General features: G+C 39.4%; 1 protein-coding gene across 1 annotated transcript in view; it reads right to left on the reverse strand.

Annotated features, from left to right (window-relative positions):
- Positions 1-17274, reverse strand: part of aopep (aminopeptidase O (putative)) — a 71169-nt gene that overhangs the window by 22634 nt on the left and 31261 nt on the right. Inside the window, exons 12-13 of the mRNA XM_057356692.1 lie at positions 16379-16441; positions 15746-15829 (exon numbers count right to left, since the gene is read on the reverse strand). Of these exons, the coding sequence (XP_057212675.1) occupies positions 15746-15829; positions 16379-16441 (147 nt within the window). The remainder of the gene's footprint in view (positions 1-15745; positions 15830-16378; positions 16442-17274) is intronic.

Raw genomic sequence — 17274 nt, forward strand, 5'->3', positions numbered from 1 at the left:
CCATACCTGCGCATAATCAAGCAGACCGCTCCAGACAGCAAGTCGATGAGACGTCACTTAGTGAAACCGATACGCCTGTTTTCACAACATTACCTCATGTGCGCTAAAAAGACCTTGACGGGAGAGGCTGCAGGGTTAATAGAGGGGAAAGGATCACGAGTAGCAAGATCCTACATGAAGACTTTGGACAACAAGTCAAATTGTTTTAGCATTATTGAATGAAATTGCAAGCAAATTGGCGGTGAAAACAACACTGCTTTGGTTAAACACACAAAGAGTCCCTCCCCAAATTAATTTATGAGCTAGTAATGCTACATTGGGGTAGTTACACAAACAAAGCAAAGCAGTGTTTTATTCACACAATACAATGGTTTTCTTGAACTGATTCAACTTGCGTAATTTGGGATCAGTGAAAGTATTGGAATATTGGAAGTTTTGGAAAAACTCCCATGCCTGAAATACGTAGTGTGAAAACTAATAGGATAATCCATAACAAAGCTGTACTTGAAGTGTGTCTACTACACTACCTATCAAAATCTTATCGTAACCCCCATATAGCACATATACTGACATCATTCACCTGCTCAAACATTCTCTCTCACTTTTTTTTGCATCGCTCTCAGAGCTGAATGTAGACCAGAGCTGTTGTAATCAGGAGGCCTCTATACAGCAGCTGAGAAAACAGACATGCCATACATCTACTGCCTCTATATACCATGCACTTGAAAGATCTATTGTGTTTAACTACAGCTGTCCTAACAAGAAAGGTTACATTGACCTTGACCCTTAAATATGGACAATAACCAGCAGCTCTCTTGATGGGTAACATGCTACAGTTGTCTCTGGGATCAACCACACACTAGCACTCACAAAACCTACTGTAGGAACTTGAATTAAATCAACAACCTGAAACTTACAACAACTTTCTTTTATATGGTGCAAGAATAAATGCATCACGGGGACGTGAGGTTATTTGTGTGGTCGTTACCTGAATTTTTATCAATGTTAATATACGTTCTTCTGACCTAGCTAACTACGCACAGGCTAGGACTGCCATAATATCAGAATTTCATGACATAATTATCGTGGCCAAAAGAATTCACCATATCGATATTATCATGGTCTCATGTAATAAATAAATAATGATCATCTTTAGCTTTTTTTGTTTTCTCTTTTTCGGCCAACGAATTACCTAAAATCCAATTGTAGGAAGGTGAGAAAGTTTGTACACAGTAAAATCGCCAGTGTTAAAAAGGGTGGATTATATACTGTATACACCGTGAGTGTTCATTTGACCTTTTTTAACACTGGCGATTTTACTGTGTACTGTAACCACAGTAACCAACTCTTAAGGCAGAATGTTAAACTGGTGCAAAACACAACGTAGTACATTGTGTTGGAGTAACAACCAGATATTGACACCGAAATATTTACGATAATATCATATGTGTAGTATTAATGCACTTAGATCAATTTCTCAACATTATAAACATTGTCTTAAAATCCTCCTAAATTTTAAATTACACTGTAAATTTAAAGTGTTATTTTTATATTATATATATATTATTTTCATATTAAAAGAAAAGTCATCACTGTCCTTTCCGAAACCTCAGATCCACAGTCCACATGCGCTGTTTTAGAAAAAGGAAAAAACACTGTACTTTTGAAATGATTATATACTGTGTTGTCAAATTTGAAAAGCTCTTTTTAATACATTTCAATTGTTAGATATTTGCAAAACCGGTGACCAACATAAAGGGTGACTAATAATAATAATTTATGGCAACAAAAAAAAAGAAATACGGAGATCTTTCAGAAGGAAAGCAGCGATATTTATCTAAAACCAAAAAAATGGTTCATGAAGATGTTTAAACAGACCACATTTAGGTTATCTGACAATACAGTTTACGGTGTGAGAGGGTGAGAGAGAGATGGGAGGGGAAAAAGGGAACATCCTCAACATGCACCGCTACACATTCGCATAAAGGACACCTTTGACGACGAGAACAAAAGATCTACTTGAGTACATAATATCTGCAAATTGGGTGACAAAAACAAACAGCTGTGGGTGAAACGCTGAGAAGAAAGGAGGAGGGAGAGGGTCACGGCGAGGGAAGGGGCATGTGTTCAAAGCGGAGAGAAAAAGGCCGTGACATCGCAGGTGCTGGGAAAACACACACAGACGCAACGGTGTATACTATATGATGACTGATTGGTAAACAAGGGAAGGTGCAACATGGAAGATCAAAGCAAAATATCTACTGTTAATAAAAGCACCTGCTGAAAAAGACTTTGAAGATACTTGCGCGAAAGGGCATCAAAGCATAACCAGACCTTTGCGTTGTTCCTGACAGCACAATCAAAACCAGAAGATGGCTTTGAAAAACAATGGCCGAGCTCAAACCGGCATGCGCCTTGTGGTCTAGACCACAGGAATTTCTCGATTTGTGTCCAGATGTCATTGCAGGGTGACCTCAAACTGACCCGTCAAGATGGCTCCTCGCCAACATGGCATTTGAGAATAGTTTCTCTGGCTACGATCTCGCAGTTCACCTCTTGTGCAGACTCACTCCACATAAGCTACTTGTTCATATTGAGTTACAGTTTAATCAAAATGAGAAATCAGACTAAACTTCTCAGACTCCTGGAATATGCCATTATAATACATTGCCAACGACTAAAAGAAAACTGGCATGCATAGTCACTTCTGCTGTACGTTTCTTAGAGTTCAGTGTAAAGTGGAACATATGTGACCCTGGATCACAAAACCAGTCTTAAGTAGCAGGGGAACATTTTTAGTAAAAGACAAAAATACATTGTGTGGGTCAAAATTATCGATTTTTCTTTTATGTCAAAAATCATTAGGATATTAAGTAAAGATCATGTTCCATGAAGATATTTTGTAAATTTCCTACCTTAAATATATAAAAACTTTATTTTTGTGAGTGGATGGCCTGCCACAGTGCCCCTGATTAACAACTTCAAAGGCGATTTTCTCAATATTTAGATTTTTTTTGCACTCTCAGATTCCTGAGTTTTAAACGGTTGTATCTGAGCCAGATATTGTCCTATTCTAACAACTCATATATCAATAGAAAGCTTATTTATTCATCTTTCAGATTATGTAAAAATCTCAATTTTGAAAAATTGACCCATAAGATTGGTTTTGTTGTCCAGGGTCACATATGATGTTTCATAGTGTGTCTCACTGGGAAACGTACTGTATAAAATGAATAAGAGGAAGATATGAGTTTTACAGAGAAATGACATCATGTCGGCACATACAGCTCCAGTTATGCTACAACTGGCATACTATAATTGGCAATTTCTTTTTTTATCTGATGATACAGTCAGTGTTCATTATGTATGCCGAACATACACGCAACAGGCTACTCCCGTCAATCGAATTTCCTCTGTAAAAACCCAAGTCCAAGCACGAGAGAAAAAACAAACCTCGTAAATAAATGAAAATGTTACACAGATTGCATCGGTTCCTGCTAAAAGCCTGCTTGGGTTCATCTCCCCGCACACTGGCGCAGTAGCTGCCACCTGGCGAGATGCAGGAAAGATGTGTTATAAAAATTCTAGTGTGCCTGCAAGGCTGGTGGACAAGTTGCAGATGGGGCGGTCTGTTGAGCCGAGCTTTTAGCCCCCTGCTGCCCTTAGATTAGGTCTCTGGGATCTGCTGATGGACTAAGCCTAGATCTCTTTCTGTGTTTTTCAGAATCTGACTTGCATTTCACCACTGATGGTTTAAAGTGAAACCTAATGGAAGATAGCGTGATAGCATGCAAAGCCCAGAGCTCATGTGATGTGATGTGATCAAACTCAAAGTCACCTGAGAACTCAGACGGGGATTCACTAAACAGTTGAGCCACTGTTGCGAATGCTATTTCAGCAAAACACTTGTGATGTACTCACTAACAACCTGTAATTACCAAGCGCAAAAACACCAAGGTTATTACTAAATTTAAAAACATTTCTGGCAATTTAAATCAATAAAATATAAGCGGAAATATTTCTAAAATGTAAACTAAATGAAAATAATACAAATTTAAACAAAAAATATGTTTTAGTCGTGGCACTAAAAATATGAACTGAAAAAAAATTAAATACTAAACAGAAATTGAAATAAAAAGTAAATGTAACTTATAGAGCAATAATAAAATAAAAATAATAATAATAATAAAATGACAAAAGCACTAACAAAATTGCCCAAAATTAAACTAATAGTTACATGAAAATAAAAAATAAAAGCTCATTTAAAATATGAATAAAACTGAAAACTTAACTACAGTAACTCTACAAAACACCTACAGTAGCACTCATAACTGACTTGTGTGCCCAATTTGCATCATTTTGTTAGCGAATCAGACAGTAAAACAACACAGACAGCACATGCAATCGGCAGGTGTCATACAGTCTTAGTGAATTCCCCCTCGGAGCCATAACAGGCCTTTCACACAGTGTAAGAAAAGGGATGCTTCACAATAAAACCCTTCACAATACATTTTTCATCATGACTGCTGCTGATAATGAAATCACACATCAAATCTGACAAAAGGCAGACCATTACATGCAGCATCAGAGGACAGTGGCTCTTTAAGAAGATTAAAGACTCCTGACAAGCAGCACGGGATGAGTCATCCTTACACATGGAGACTAAAACGTGGCAGAGTGTCTCACCAGGCGACTGCTAACAGACCTGCTCTAAATATCTCCACCCGCTTTAATGCTGACATTCAGCTGCAGAGCATCCTAACACAAATGCACAAACAGGCCATCACCCATCCTTCATTCTGTGCGAATTGTGAACTTGCAAAATGGTTTAAAGGTTAGGGTTACGTTAGGCTAACAAGCAATGACTCATTTGTTTTCGTTCAGGAGATTAGACACTTGCTCAAGTCACTCGTGGAGCAGATTTTCTTAAAGGTCTCAAAAGCATAGCCCATTGACAATTATTATATGAGCTATACAAAAAAAGAATTCCTAAATGTTTACATTTTGCTTTTCTTTTATGCTCACTATTTGGCAGACTTAGTATTTTTGTTTTGTTTTTAAATATAAAAATTCTAAATGAAGATACATTTACTTAAGGATCACTATGGTAGATCACCATGGTTCCTAATATGGTACTCAATGGTGATCATGAACTGTATGGTTCCAAGCATTCTTCCAAATATCTTTCTCTGTGTTCATCAGCACAAACACATTTATACAGATTTACTCGGGAAGACAGAATTTTCATTTCCTTTACGTCCTTCAAAAAATAGTTTTAAGTGCTTTCGAAACAAGAAAGTGCTTAAAACAAGAAAAATATCTGCCAATTGTATAAGAAAAATAAACTTGACTTTACTGAAAAAACTTGACTTTACTGAATGAAGTTGAGGTAATTTTTTTACCCCGTTTGCTTGTATCTTGTTTCTTGTTTTAAGCATCAAGTCACAAAATGTTGATGATTTGTGCATAGAACAAGATTTAATATATTATGTCAATTTACTTCTCAAATGTATCTTGATTTAGGAATTTTTAAATATTTGTACTTTGAAAATACAAAAAATGATACGTCTGCAGTGTGAATTATATTTCTGGCTTTACTTAAAAAAACTCCTCAGCTTCAGCAGATATCTACGACATGCTTTCTAGTACAACAACCAACAAATGCCACCCCCACACTGACACATCCAGGAAAATCTGCTCTAACATACGGCCATTTATTCATTTGAATGTCATATTTCGGAGCAGACCCCAAAGAGCATAAACAACAGAAGGATGCTGTACGATCTAAGTGCGTTCTTTTGTACTAACGTCATTCTTGCTTTGTGCCCTGGCGGCACTGATTACAGTTAGCCATCCACTGATTGTGCCAGTCAGACGGGCAGCTATTTCTGCCTGCTATTCCTGTCTGTGCCATTACCAAACGCTTTCCGGACCCTCTCGCTTTAAGACCCAAATATAGTGCCATCGAATGGATCTGATACGGGATCTTTTCCTGGCCAGCTGCCAGAAAAATCACTGAAACGGTGGCCCAATGACGTTTTGGTTATTGTGTTTTATTCTGTTATGTTTGATGCTTGTAGAGAGTTTGTGGCGCTTGGTTTCTACTTCTGCAGTGCGCTATAGCCCAACCCACTGTGGAATCTCACTGGTCTGAAAGTTTTGCTTACAGTGTGAACAAACAAACTGCTTATGCTGGAAACCGGCTGCATTGTTAGGACATGATGCTGGGTCTACAGTACTTCCACTCACATCTGTTCCGTAAAAGTGGTTTCTTAGTAATATTTTGAACGTAAATATGACAGTATTGGTTTGCCTACTTGTAACTAGATCTAATTTTCACATAAATTGGACACGTTACGTGTATTATGTACTTAGTTTAAAGTCACCAGTTGCTTTATTAGCCATTTCCATACAAAGATTTCTATTGAGTTGAAGTGTAATAATCCAATGGAGAGCCTCTCACCTACCCACACCATTTTTATCACAGGATTTCAAAGAAAAGTGCAGCTGGGAGACTTTCAGCACAAAAAGCCCCATTACGATGTTTCCCCTTTGACTGAAACACTTAGGGCCAAATTGATCCGTGCGCTTAAACGACAAAATAAACCCCTTTAAAAGTCTCGGTTATTGGATTCATATGTGTCTCCCTCAATAATCTCTCCGCCTGTGAGCCCAACAGCATTAAGCTTCCGCATTAAAGGGCCTGCTGTGTACGCTGTGGGCTTTATAAGTCTGATCCGCAGACCTTCAGAGACCGAGAGAGGAAGGGGGGAGGAGCGTAATGAGGCTAATAGCGGCGGAGTCGTCTGCGAGACCCGCCGTCTCCCTCGCTCATTACCCGAACGCTGCCTTTTCCCCCACCAGACAGATGTTTGAGTGCCACACTTACAACCAGTAAGAAATGGGATGAAGTGACGGCTGAGTTACTGCGTTACGGTTTTATTCACCAGCGTTGACTTCGTTCCCGCCAAATGAGGCCCTTCGCAGGCGAGGGAAACATGATGCAAAACACGGACCGTTCCATTTTACACGGGGCCCGTCGGAGTACGCTACTTCTCATTTACGAAGGCGCATTTATCCGCAAATTGGTATTTGACATAAATCCACTTGGAGCTTGAACGTCATGCTTGTGGAAATAGTGAGGAGGGACCATATGTAATCGGTTAAAGCTACGTGTGTCTGTGCATTTCCTAACTGATGCCTTTTCCGTGTGCGCTGGAAAGACAAACACAGATGGTATTTAATGACACTGGAGATGTTGTGGCGATTTTTCGGTGAGGAAGCCACTCACGTTAAAAGCTTCAAGCTCTATTCCTCGGAGAACTTTAGAGAGAAAGTGCCGATTAGACTCGACTGAAACACACAAACTTTACAAAAAAAAGAACTATTTGTGACGTCTGATCCTCATTACAAGTCATTAGTGTTCAAAAATAAAGCTTTTGCCACTGGGGGTAAATAGGGAAGATTTATTGGACAAAAATTATTCGTAGGCCAGGAAACTGAATAAAAATGATGTTTTTATCCCTGTGACAAATAAAATGAAGGCCTCGTCCACACCAATACGACTTTGTTTGAAAATGTGTCTTTTTTTCTCCGGTGTGACCTTCCACTAAGAAGTGTTTTTGTAAACGAAAATAAAGCTTTTTTGAAAATGCTCTCCAAAGTGGATACATTTGAACACGGAGGATTTCAAAATTCTATTCAATTTAATTTATGAATATATCACTTTTTACATTGTTGTGTTGTTTCTAAGCAGCTTTACATTAAAAAAAGAAAAATTATTATAACCATCCTAATACAGTAAAAACTATTTTCGAAAAGATATTTAGTCATGTGACTCATTTAGCCCCAAACCAAGAACTGGCCTATTATTTCTTTTTTATCTTTATTTATAAAATGTTATATTTATTACATAAATGTATTTTAGTAAAGTTTTGGCATGATCACATCAACATTTTCACTCACTTCTGCAACTTTAGTCTTATGTTATACTGCACCTTATCAATGCACAGCATACATAAGCATTTTCGAAACACAACTGTGGAAGAACAGCGTTTAAAAAGCGGTTTTACGTGTATCAGGATTAGTGTAGCCGTAGCCTGAGCTGTTTTTCCTCTCAAGGAAGTGACAAGCTGAGCAGGTCACCCAAGTCCTTAACAACAGCATGACCTTTAACATTTCGTGCCTGTAATTTTATTTCCTCATATTTTTGTTATGTCGTCCTAACATGAGAAATATTCCACATGTATCGCCACACGGAATAACAAAGTAGGTATTCTGTGTTAATATTTGAAAAGTACGTCTAAACTAACCATACAGCTGTAAATCTGCTTCCCATAACTCTCCACCTGACTCAGAAACACGCTGCCTGTCTCCTCATCCCTTTCTAGTAGCTTGAAGCTAAATACCACTGTAAGACCCAACTCGGAGGTCTCGTGACACATGTTAAAGTACTTCAATCCTGGATGGAAGGAGATGGAGAGAGAGCAAAAAGAAATAAACGGGCGATCGAGGGAGACCGCAGAGTTCTGCTTTTATGCACCGGGAGCGGCAGAGCTTTTTATATACATACTGTTCATATAACGCTTTGGCTTTTAAAGACCCTAGGTCTATATTACAACCCTCTACGCTGTTCTCCAGTGAGCGAACGCTCCCAATTACCGTATCAAATAAAAGCCATCAGTAATATGAGGCTTGCTGATTATAATGGGCTTGCATTGGAAGTTGGACGCAAGTCGCAAGAGCGCCGACATTGCTTATTCCGCTCTGGTGGAGCACAATTCATCCCACATAGTGGAAACTCTCAGCCATGCAATTCACAATAAAAACGCAGACACGTGGGCACACATTAACGCTAAAAAACACACGCACGCACATGCCTGGGCACACACACGCAATAACAGGAATAATGTGTCGTACACTGCCAGTACAGTTTATTGTGTTTGCGACTCTGCTTTTGTTACAAAATTCTTCAGCGTTATGTGATTGATCTGCCTTTTCATTAGCTTTTCTTTAAACAAAATCAATCTAGCACAAACCAGCGTTCATAAGGCCAATACCTACATCGTCCGTGCGCTTTAAACACAACAACACAAGTTTAGGTCTTCACAACGCCAATGCCGGTCGCAGCTTTGAGCCGATCTGCATCTGACTTTGAAGTCTAAATACATTCAAACCTAAAATAACTTTTCTGGTTAAATGATTGCATGTTGTAAAAATCTCTCTGATGTGAGGAATGTGAAGTGTGTAGCGTGCGTGCGTAATACAAAGCACATGACTTCATGGTTTATTCTAGCATTTGTTCCTGTTCGCAGCCTCTGCCCTTCACTTGCTCCTCCGCCATTGGACGCAGCCCCTGATCAATCCCACACATGCAGACAAGAGACACTTGTGACATCTCTCTTCTCTCCCACATCCAAACACCCTCTGCAAAAGTCATCTGCTCAAGCAGGGGTTCCTTCAAATTAGATGAATTTGTTTGAGAAGCAAAACTGTGATAGTGTTTAAGGGGAAAACATTGTTTGCTCTGGAAAAAATCAAGAAAGTTTGCATTCCACATGTGTTGTGGCCATTTCATTCTAGCGTTTGTTAAATTTCATGAAAGCAAACCTTAGGAAATATGCAAAGACTAAGAGCACGCCAAAACGTACGAAAGCTTTGGTTTAAAACAGTCTATCAAATATTCATCTTTGAACTGATCCTAAAATGCATACAAAAACATTACTATTGAATGTTTCAAAATGAATGAACTTGCAAAACATTCAGGAAAAAATTTCAATGGTTTCTTAATTTTTTCCTTAGCTTTATGTTATTTGTAAATGTTTTCTTTTTTCTAAGCACAAATGAACTAAATGTTTATTCTTAACTAAATAAACTATTTGCAAAATGGGTAAAAGACTAAATGCAATGTAAATCCTATAAAAAACCATCATACAATATATTCATACGCAGTACAATTTTGCTGCTTAAAGAGATTGACTTTTTACGAATACTAATAAAGAATACTAATTAAGAATACATTTTGGCAGCATACACCCTGCTCTTTACAAATCTCATGCAAATATGTCATCCATCTTTGGCTCTTTACGCTTGTAGCTACATGTACAGCGTCTATGGCTGTAGGTGTGTGTCTGAGGCACTCATCTGTTCACAGTACTTGCTTTATATTTCTGTTTTTCCTCTAATGGCCACTAAATTAACATTAAAAATGATTCAGAATCGTGAACGGTCAGAATAGTCCCCCCCTCCTTTCCGTCACTTCCAGGAGATCCAGCGAGTGAAAAGGTCAGCCCTGTTTTGCTTTTGTTTATGAATCTTTCTGTTTGTTTTCTCATGGATCTTGCCGAACCGAACTGTTCTCTAATAACAGCGCGAATCAGATTCCCGACGGCCGTACAGAACCACACATTTTTGGGTTGGCCCTTTGCACTGGCCGATGCCAAAATATTCCCTAACTGCAGACCTCCCTCTCTCCCACACACACAGCCTCGGTTATAAAATCTACAGTCTGTCATTCTGTTCACTTGTGTTTTAAGAGAAGACCTGGATTGAGGGGCCTATTTCCTGAACTTCTTCCTCCATCCCCATAAATCAGCACTGGATTCAGGATGCAGTGCACGGAAAACACTTCAGGGAGGGATTGAGACTCTACGGAGTAGTGGGAAACAGGTCACGGCAATCAGGCTCCGTTGGATATCTCGGTATGTGGTAGTAAAAGGAAAATGGGTTTATGCTGTCAGAGGCATGCAAAGATAAACTAAAGGGCCGTACATTACTGCAAAATATCGAAAATCCATTTGGCTCTTTGAAGTAACGATAATGTCAGCAAACAACAGGAATTTGGATTTGACTCAAAAACACATCATCTCGCAAGCGAACGCTTTCATCTGCATTCCGCTGAACGTTCAAAAGCACGCCTGACCATATGAACCAAATGCCGAAAAAGGCATTGAAGCAGCCGTGGAGAAAAAGGAAAGATTAGAAGATCAGCGTATCTGCTTGTCACTACGGTTTCAAGCAGTGCGGTCTAAGGAAAGGATTACGTTACTTTTGAATGTGACCTTAATTTCAGACAACCCAACATTCCTTTCTCTGACACTGTATAAACAAAGAGAGATTTCAACAAGGGACAAACCGCAAAGCAATGAGGAGCTTTCTATAGTGTCTAGCCACTAGATTACCTGCTCACCAAACCAATAATAGGGCCTAAAGCATCACTGTTTAGTTCACGTAAGGGGCATACTTAGGATGGTGTCGAGGTGAAAGCCAACGTGCAGAGTGTCAGTAATTGTGTAAACGGAAATGTATTGAGCTGTGGTGCTCATGTGGGGGATGTCGGTTCAAATCTGGCTCCCATTTCATGTTTCCATCTCAAAAAACACCTAAAGATTGTTCTTTAAGAACACGCATGCTTGTTATATGATAACTTTAAAGCATTGCATTTTTTATTGTATAACAGTATGCGACTGCCCATACAAAATTTCGAGAAAAAAGTCTAAATAAAATATCGAGAATAAACGTTTATCCTATATCAGGGTCATGTTCATTGCGTAGTACTGAATGAGGACATGGCAGAGTTGTATCACTTAGTCAAGCTATACTTTAGGCTTTCCTTCAGTAACAAAGAAATACTATCAGCGGCTGGATCTCTTTAGAAGAATTTAACAAGTTTTTAACACAACTTTATTCTCAAAGAGTTTTTTCTCGAAATTTAACGAGTTTTTTCTCGAAAGACAACGACTTTATTCTCAAAGTATAGTGAGTTTATTGTCGACATTTTATTTCAAGTTTTTTTTCTCGAAATTTAACGAGTTTTTTCTCGAAGCGCAACGACTTTATTCTCAAAATTTATTGAGTTTATTCCCAACATTTAATTTTGACTTTTTTCCCCGAAAAACTGCGGGTTTAATTTCGCATTATAATGACTTTAATCTCAAAACGGTTTTATATATTTTTTTATTGCTTGGCCCTAATACTCTTCCGTAATTAAGTGTACTTCTTTTAAACACAAAATAAAAAAGTATACTTCCCGTCTACTTTTTATGTCATTCTTAGAAATATGCCTAAAATTACACATTGTGTACTTGTGACAGGTATATTTAACTTATTTTTACAGAAAAGCATAGGTATGTTTGGTCTATACTTGTTCTCAGTCTATACTCAGTGTACAGTAGTGTAGTTAAAATGCACAAATAATTTATAAATAGTAAACTAAGTAACTTAAAGAATACCTTGAGTATAAAAACTACTAAAATAGTAGTTTACTGATATCATACTTCAAAGAGTGCTTTTCTTAAATAAAAAAACGTGCTACAAGTATTGAACTTCAGTATACTAGCATACAGTACCTACAGTGTAAGTTCACTTGTAGTATAGCATGAATGAAAAAACGTTGTTGTAAACTAGTGGTGTACTCAAAGTTTACCGTCACACTTAAAGTATACTTCAAATTGTGATTTTATGAACTTAAAAGTGTGCCAATTTGGTCCCAAGTAGTATTGAAACAATACACTTACAAGTACACTACTAGTACATTGAGATTAGTACACGTACTACTGTTCGTAAAGTATTTTTAAAATATATTTAATTTAAGTATTTAATCAAATGATCTGGAAGTATGCTTAATTTTTGTAAAGGTAATGAATAAATGCGCTATAAAGGTCTTTGCACATACAGTCCGAAATTTTCGTATGCGTTTTTTCGTATTTGGCTCTCGTTTGTACGGTGTCTCTGAATTGTTAAAAAAGGCCACTCAAAATGCTTGACGGATGCGAAAAACACAGAAAATCGAACCCGGTCCAAATTTTTTTATGACAGACAAAAATATCGGAGGCAGTGTGTAAATGTGATTGACACAACGTGAGGTCGTATTTATTTTTTAACGTGCGGAAATTTCGGACGCAAATTTCGGACTCAATGTGCAATGGGCTTAAGTGTACTTCTGGATTCTTGAAACATAAAAGCATCTGCTAAAGTAACAGCTTACAAACAGGACACCCGTGAATCAACATCGACAGCATTCTGAAGATTTCACCTTACTGTATAAATTGTACTGTACTTTATAAACGGTTAGCTTCTCTATAGGAGGCTAGATAATGTATGACACTCTTATGAGAGGCCGCTCCCTCTGTCCCTGCGATTAGCCCGTGCAGACAGGATCTCTCATTAGTTTGGCTTCAGAAGAAAATGGAGCAAAAATGAAGCTCATTATCACAAGGCGTAACTAATGTGGCACATCAACTCCCCAAACACACACATGGTCAAATGGAGGCAATAAAACCCCATTCTTTTCCGGCCCAAAACTTTCATTTCACATTAAAGTGACCCTGATCTCAGTTTAGGGTTAGGTGGGGGTGTCTGGTCCTGTACTGTGCCAATTACCTATGATGTAATTACCTATGAGAGCGTTGGGTTCGATGCCTGTGCTCTCGGCCTGCCGGCCCTTTAAGAGCCCAGCCTGTGCTTGATTTATGGGTGAGCAGAGGATGGGGCGCTTGCTTTTGAAGTCCGTGAATGCGCAATATAAAATACACCTGGAAGAGCCAGGGGCACCCAGTGTTTTACACAAATAGGAGGTGGGGGGTGTGTGAGAGAAAGAGAAAGAGAGAGAGAGAGAGAGAGAGAGAGAGAGAGAAAGGAAGGGGGCATTAGGAGAGGAGGGGTCACCAGTGTTTCCTTTCAGGTTGGCTTTTATGGCAGCACTTCAAACAATCGTTCGCTCGCTCTCTTTCTCTCTCCATCCCCACCCTGGTCATTGTACGGAGCCAACTGGACTGTAATAGGTGTTTCTTTTCTTTCATGAGCTTGCGTCTGTCTTTACTCCCCCCGTCATCACTGTCCTCTGAAGTTACATGCAACAAACGTGTAAATTCACCAGGTGCAGGATAGACTGGAGTGAGGAGAGTACGGCAGACATACACATTATATGTCTGATCTGATGTTATTTTCGTCTGATTTTGATCTCTGTAAAACATTTTTACAAATATTGTGTCTATATAAAAAAGTGATAAATTATGTGACACATTTGAAAAATCAGTGCAGTACCTTAAAGTGATAGTTCACATAAAAATGATAATTCTGTCATCATTTACTCACCCTCTAGTCAGTTCAAACCTGTATGACTTTCTTTTTTCTGCATAACTCAAAAGAAAATATTTTGAAGAATGTTGGTAACCATAGAAGCATTTACTTCTATTGTATGGACACAAAACCAATGCAAGTCAATGGGTACCGCCATTGTTCAGTCCACCAACATTCTTCACAATATCTTTTGTGTTCTGCAGAAGAAAGTCATACAGGTTTGAAATGACAAGAGGGTGAGTAAATGATGACAGAGTTTTAATTATTGGGTGAACTATCCCTTAAAGTTAGGTACCATTGTATGGCTTTGGTACAAAATCATCATGTTCATGAACATTTACAGTACATAGTATGTAGCAAGGTCCAAATGTTTAAAAATCTATTTTAAACATCCACTTGTTATCCCATGATTTGAGAACGTTTCAAACGAAGAAACCTTGACTTTTGTACAAAAGATTAGATCAATGTACCTCATAATGGGACAATGTTTTTTATATATTTTTAATGTGTTTTAATTTAACATTAAATTATTGAATCCCAGATTTCTAATATGGCTTTAGAATTTTGTACCCTTGTGTATCCGAGTACTGTGAACTTTTACTGTACCATGTACTGTCCCACTACAATACTTTTTTCAATACTAAGGTTAGTATCTTACTAAGTAGTAGTCGTTAGTAACGACTATGGTAGTTGTCAAATGTGAAGCATGAGACATTTCAGAGTGTCCCCTACTGTATTCTCTTAGCTTCAGTCTCTAACTTACACAAAAATACACAGACACACACACACACACCTACTTTTAATGTGACAAAAACAGGATCTTGGGGCAGACATTACATCATCGTACAAACTTGAAGTTAACTCGCATTAAACTTCCTGAATAACATAAAAAATACCCACGATCACCCACACACACCGTTTATGATCTTACTACTATAGTCTCATCTATGAACGTATTTAAATAGAGGGCCAACAGTCTGGTGTAAAGCCAGGTGGTTTGCAGATTCCACATGTGCGTGACCGGCTTCTCTTTCTTTCCCATTTCCAACGAGACAAATCTTAACTGTTTGACATTCGGGCTAAAGGCGTGCCGAGGAATCCGTATACACGTATGCCGGGGAAAACGGTAAAGACATAAAACCACGCTCATGCACACGCATGAACTCACATGCCCAACGAGCGACAGGTATCTTTCCTGGCTGAGGGTCAGCCATTTTGAAAAATCCAAGCAGATCCTCAAAGGAATGAGTCATTGCCATCACATGATATGGCAAAAATGACCAGCCCCAAGCTATTTCCAGTCGTCCCTTGATTTTACCCCCACCTATCTTTCTCTGACGACCAGCCAAGGGGCGGACACACAAAACGGGCGTATGTTTGAGCCCTTTTCCAGCATTCAATGCCCTCCAGACTATGTTGTCTGTGTGCTAAAATCTGATAGCCCTATTCCACAGCAGTGAGCAAACAAAACTACGTGCAGACTCGAGCGGCGTTCAAACAGCAACCCGAGCAGAGCGGGAGTTGAGGACTTGATTAGGCATGATTAAGCAAAATCACAGAGATTTCCTTATCCGGAGAGAGGTCAAAAAGATCCCAGAGTTTGGAAGCGAGGGCAGTGATTGGAAAGGAATGAGGATCAATTTAAGTATGTTTGGTGGGCTCTTACCTCTTTGAAGTTAACCTTGGGCCCTGCTCTTTTCCGCTTGGTGCCCTTTCCATCGGAATCGCTGAAGTGAATCCATTTTGCAACCTGTGGAAGGGGCAGATGAAGACGGGAGAGAGAGAAAGAGTGAGTGAGACAAATGAGGAGAGACAGACACCGCACGATACTTGGCGTACCACATTTCTGGCCCTCTACACTTTCCATGTCTTGATTTTGACAGTTATGAAACCATAAAAGTCACAACACGTTCCCAAAGTACATATGAGCTCAATTCAACAAGTTTCTCTGCCATTTATACATCACAGAAATGCATTCAAAGACTAAAGGACGAGCAAGGAGCAGCATCTACACACAAAAATACACCGTGTGATATCCTCAGTTAGCCACTGAGGGATGCTCCAGGTACAAGAAACAGCGAAGACCTCCCCACAAAAACATCACAGGAATGATAAAAATGAATCAAACCCTCGAGCACAAGCAGACGCTAAACACCCAGAGACTTCACAAACTTTCCTAGACCTGTTATCTAAAGTGCTACGTGTTGCACAGTAAAATTAATTTACTATTTAGTCACAAAAGCATTACGATACAAACATTCTAGAGCTCAGTTTTCTAGAGCTCACAAACTGCACTTACCTCTTCTCTGACTTCTTCCACCACTGGAGTCTGCAACCATTCTGAGCTGGCGTCCCTCAGCCACTGGACAAGAGGGAGAGAGCAGACACAGTGAGCGAGAGAGAGAGAGAGAGAGACAGAGAGAGTCACTTGTTCCGTCCTGACGGCAAACAAGCGCTTGACACGACAAGCTCTGTGATGAGCAGCACGAGTTTGAAAGACAGAAGAGAAAATTCCATCATGAAGTTGAAAGGAGGCATCAGCGATAATCAGGAGTTCTCCTTTAATGCTCCCGTCTCCTCTGAGATCCTGCGCGCGCTCACGCTGCACTTAACCTTATTAAAGCGTGTACCGTTCCCCGTACACACGTTGTACCATACACACACGCATGCACACGCCGAGAGAGAAGTGAGGGAGAAGGGAGGTGAACGAGTAAGAAATGAGGAATGAGGGAGGTGTAGAGATGAGGTAGACACAGGAAGGTGAAAGAGAGAGAGAGAGAGAGAGAGAGAGAGAGAGAGAGAGAGAGAGAGAGAGAGAATAGAGAGAGAGAGAGAGAGAGAGAGAGATATCGATAGAAATAGAGAGAGAGATAGCGATAGAAATAGAGAGAGAGAGAATAGAGAGAGAGAGAGAGAGAGAGAGAGAGAGAGAGAGAGAGAGAGAGAGAGAGAGAGAGAGAGAGAGAGAGAGAGAGAGAGAGAGAGAGAGAGAGAGAGAGAGAGAGAGAGAGAGGGAGAGAGAGAGAGAGAGAGAGAGAGAGAGAGAGAGAGAGAGAGAGAGAGAGAGAGAGACAGAGAGAGAGAGAGAGAGAGAGAGAGAGAGAGAGAGAGAGAGAGAGAGAGAGAGAGAGAGAGAGAGAGAGAGAGAGAGAGAGAGAGAGAGAGAGAGAGAGAGAGAGAGAGAGAGAGAGAGAG

The sequence above is a fragment of the Triplophysa rosa genome, linkage group LG17 (genome assembly GCF_024868665.1).
Source record: "Triplophysa rosa linkage group LG17, Trosa_1v2, whole genome shotgun sequence".
Classification (NCBI taxonomy): domain Eukaryota; kingdom Metazoa; phylum Chordata; class Actinopteri; order Cypriniformes; family Nemacheilidae; genus Triplophysa; species Triplophysa rosa.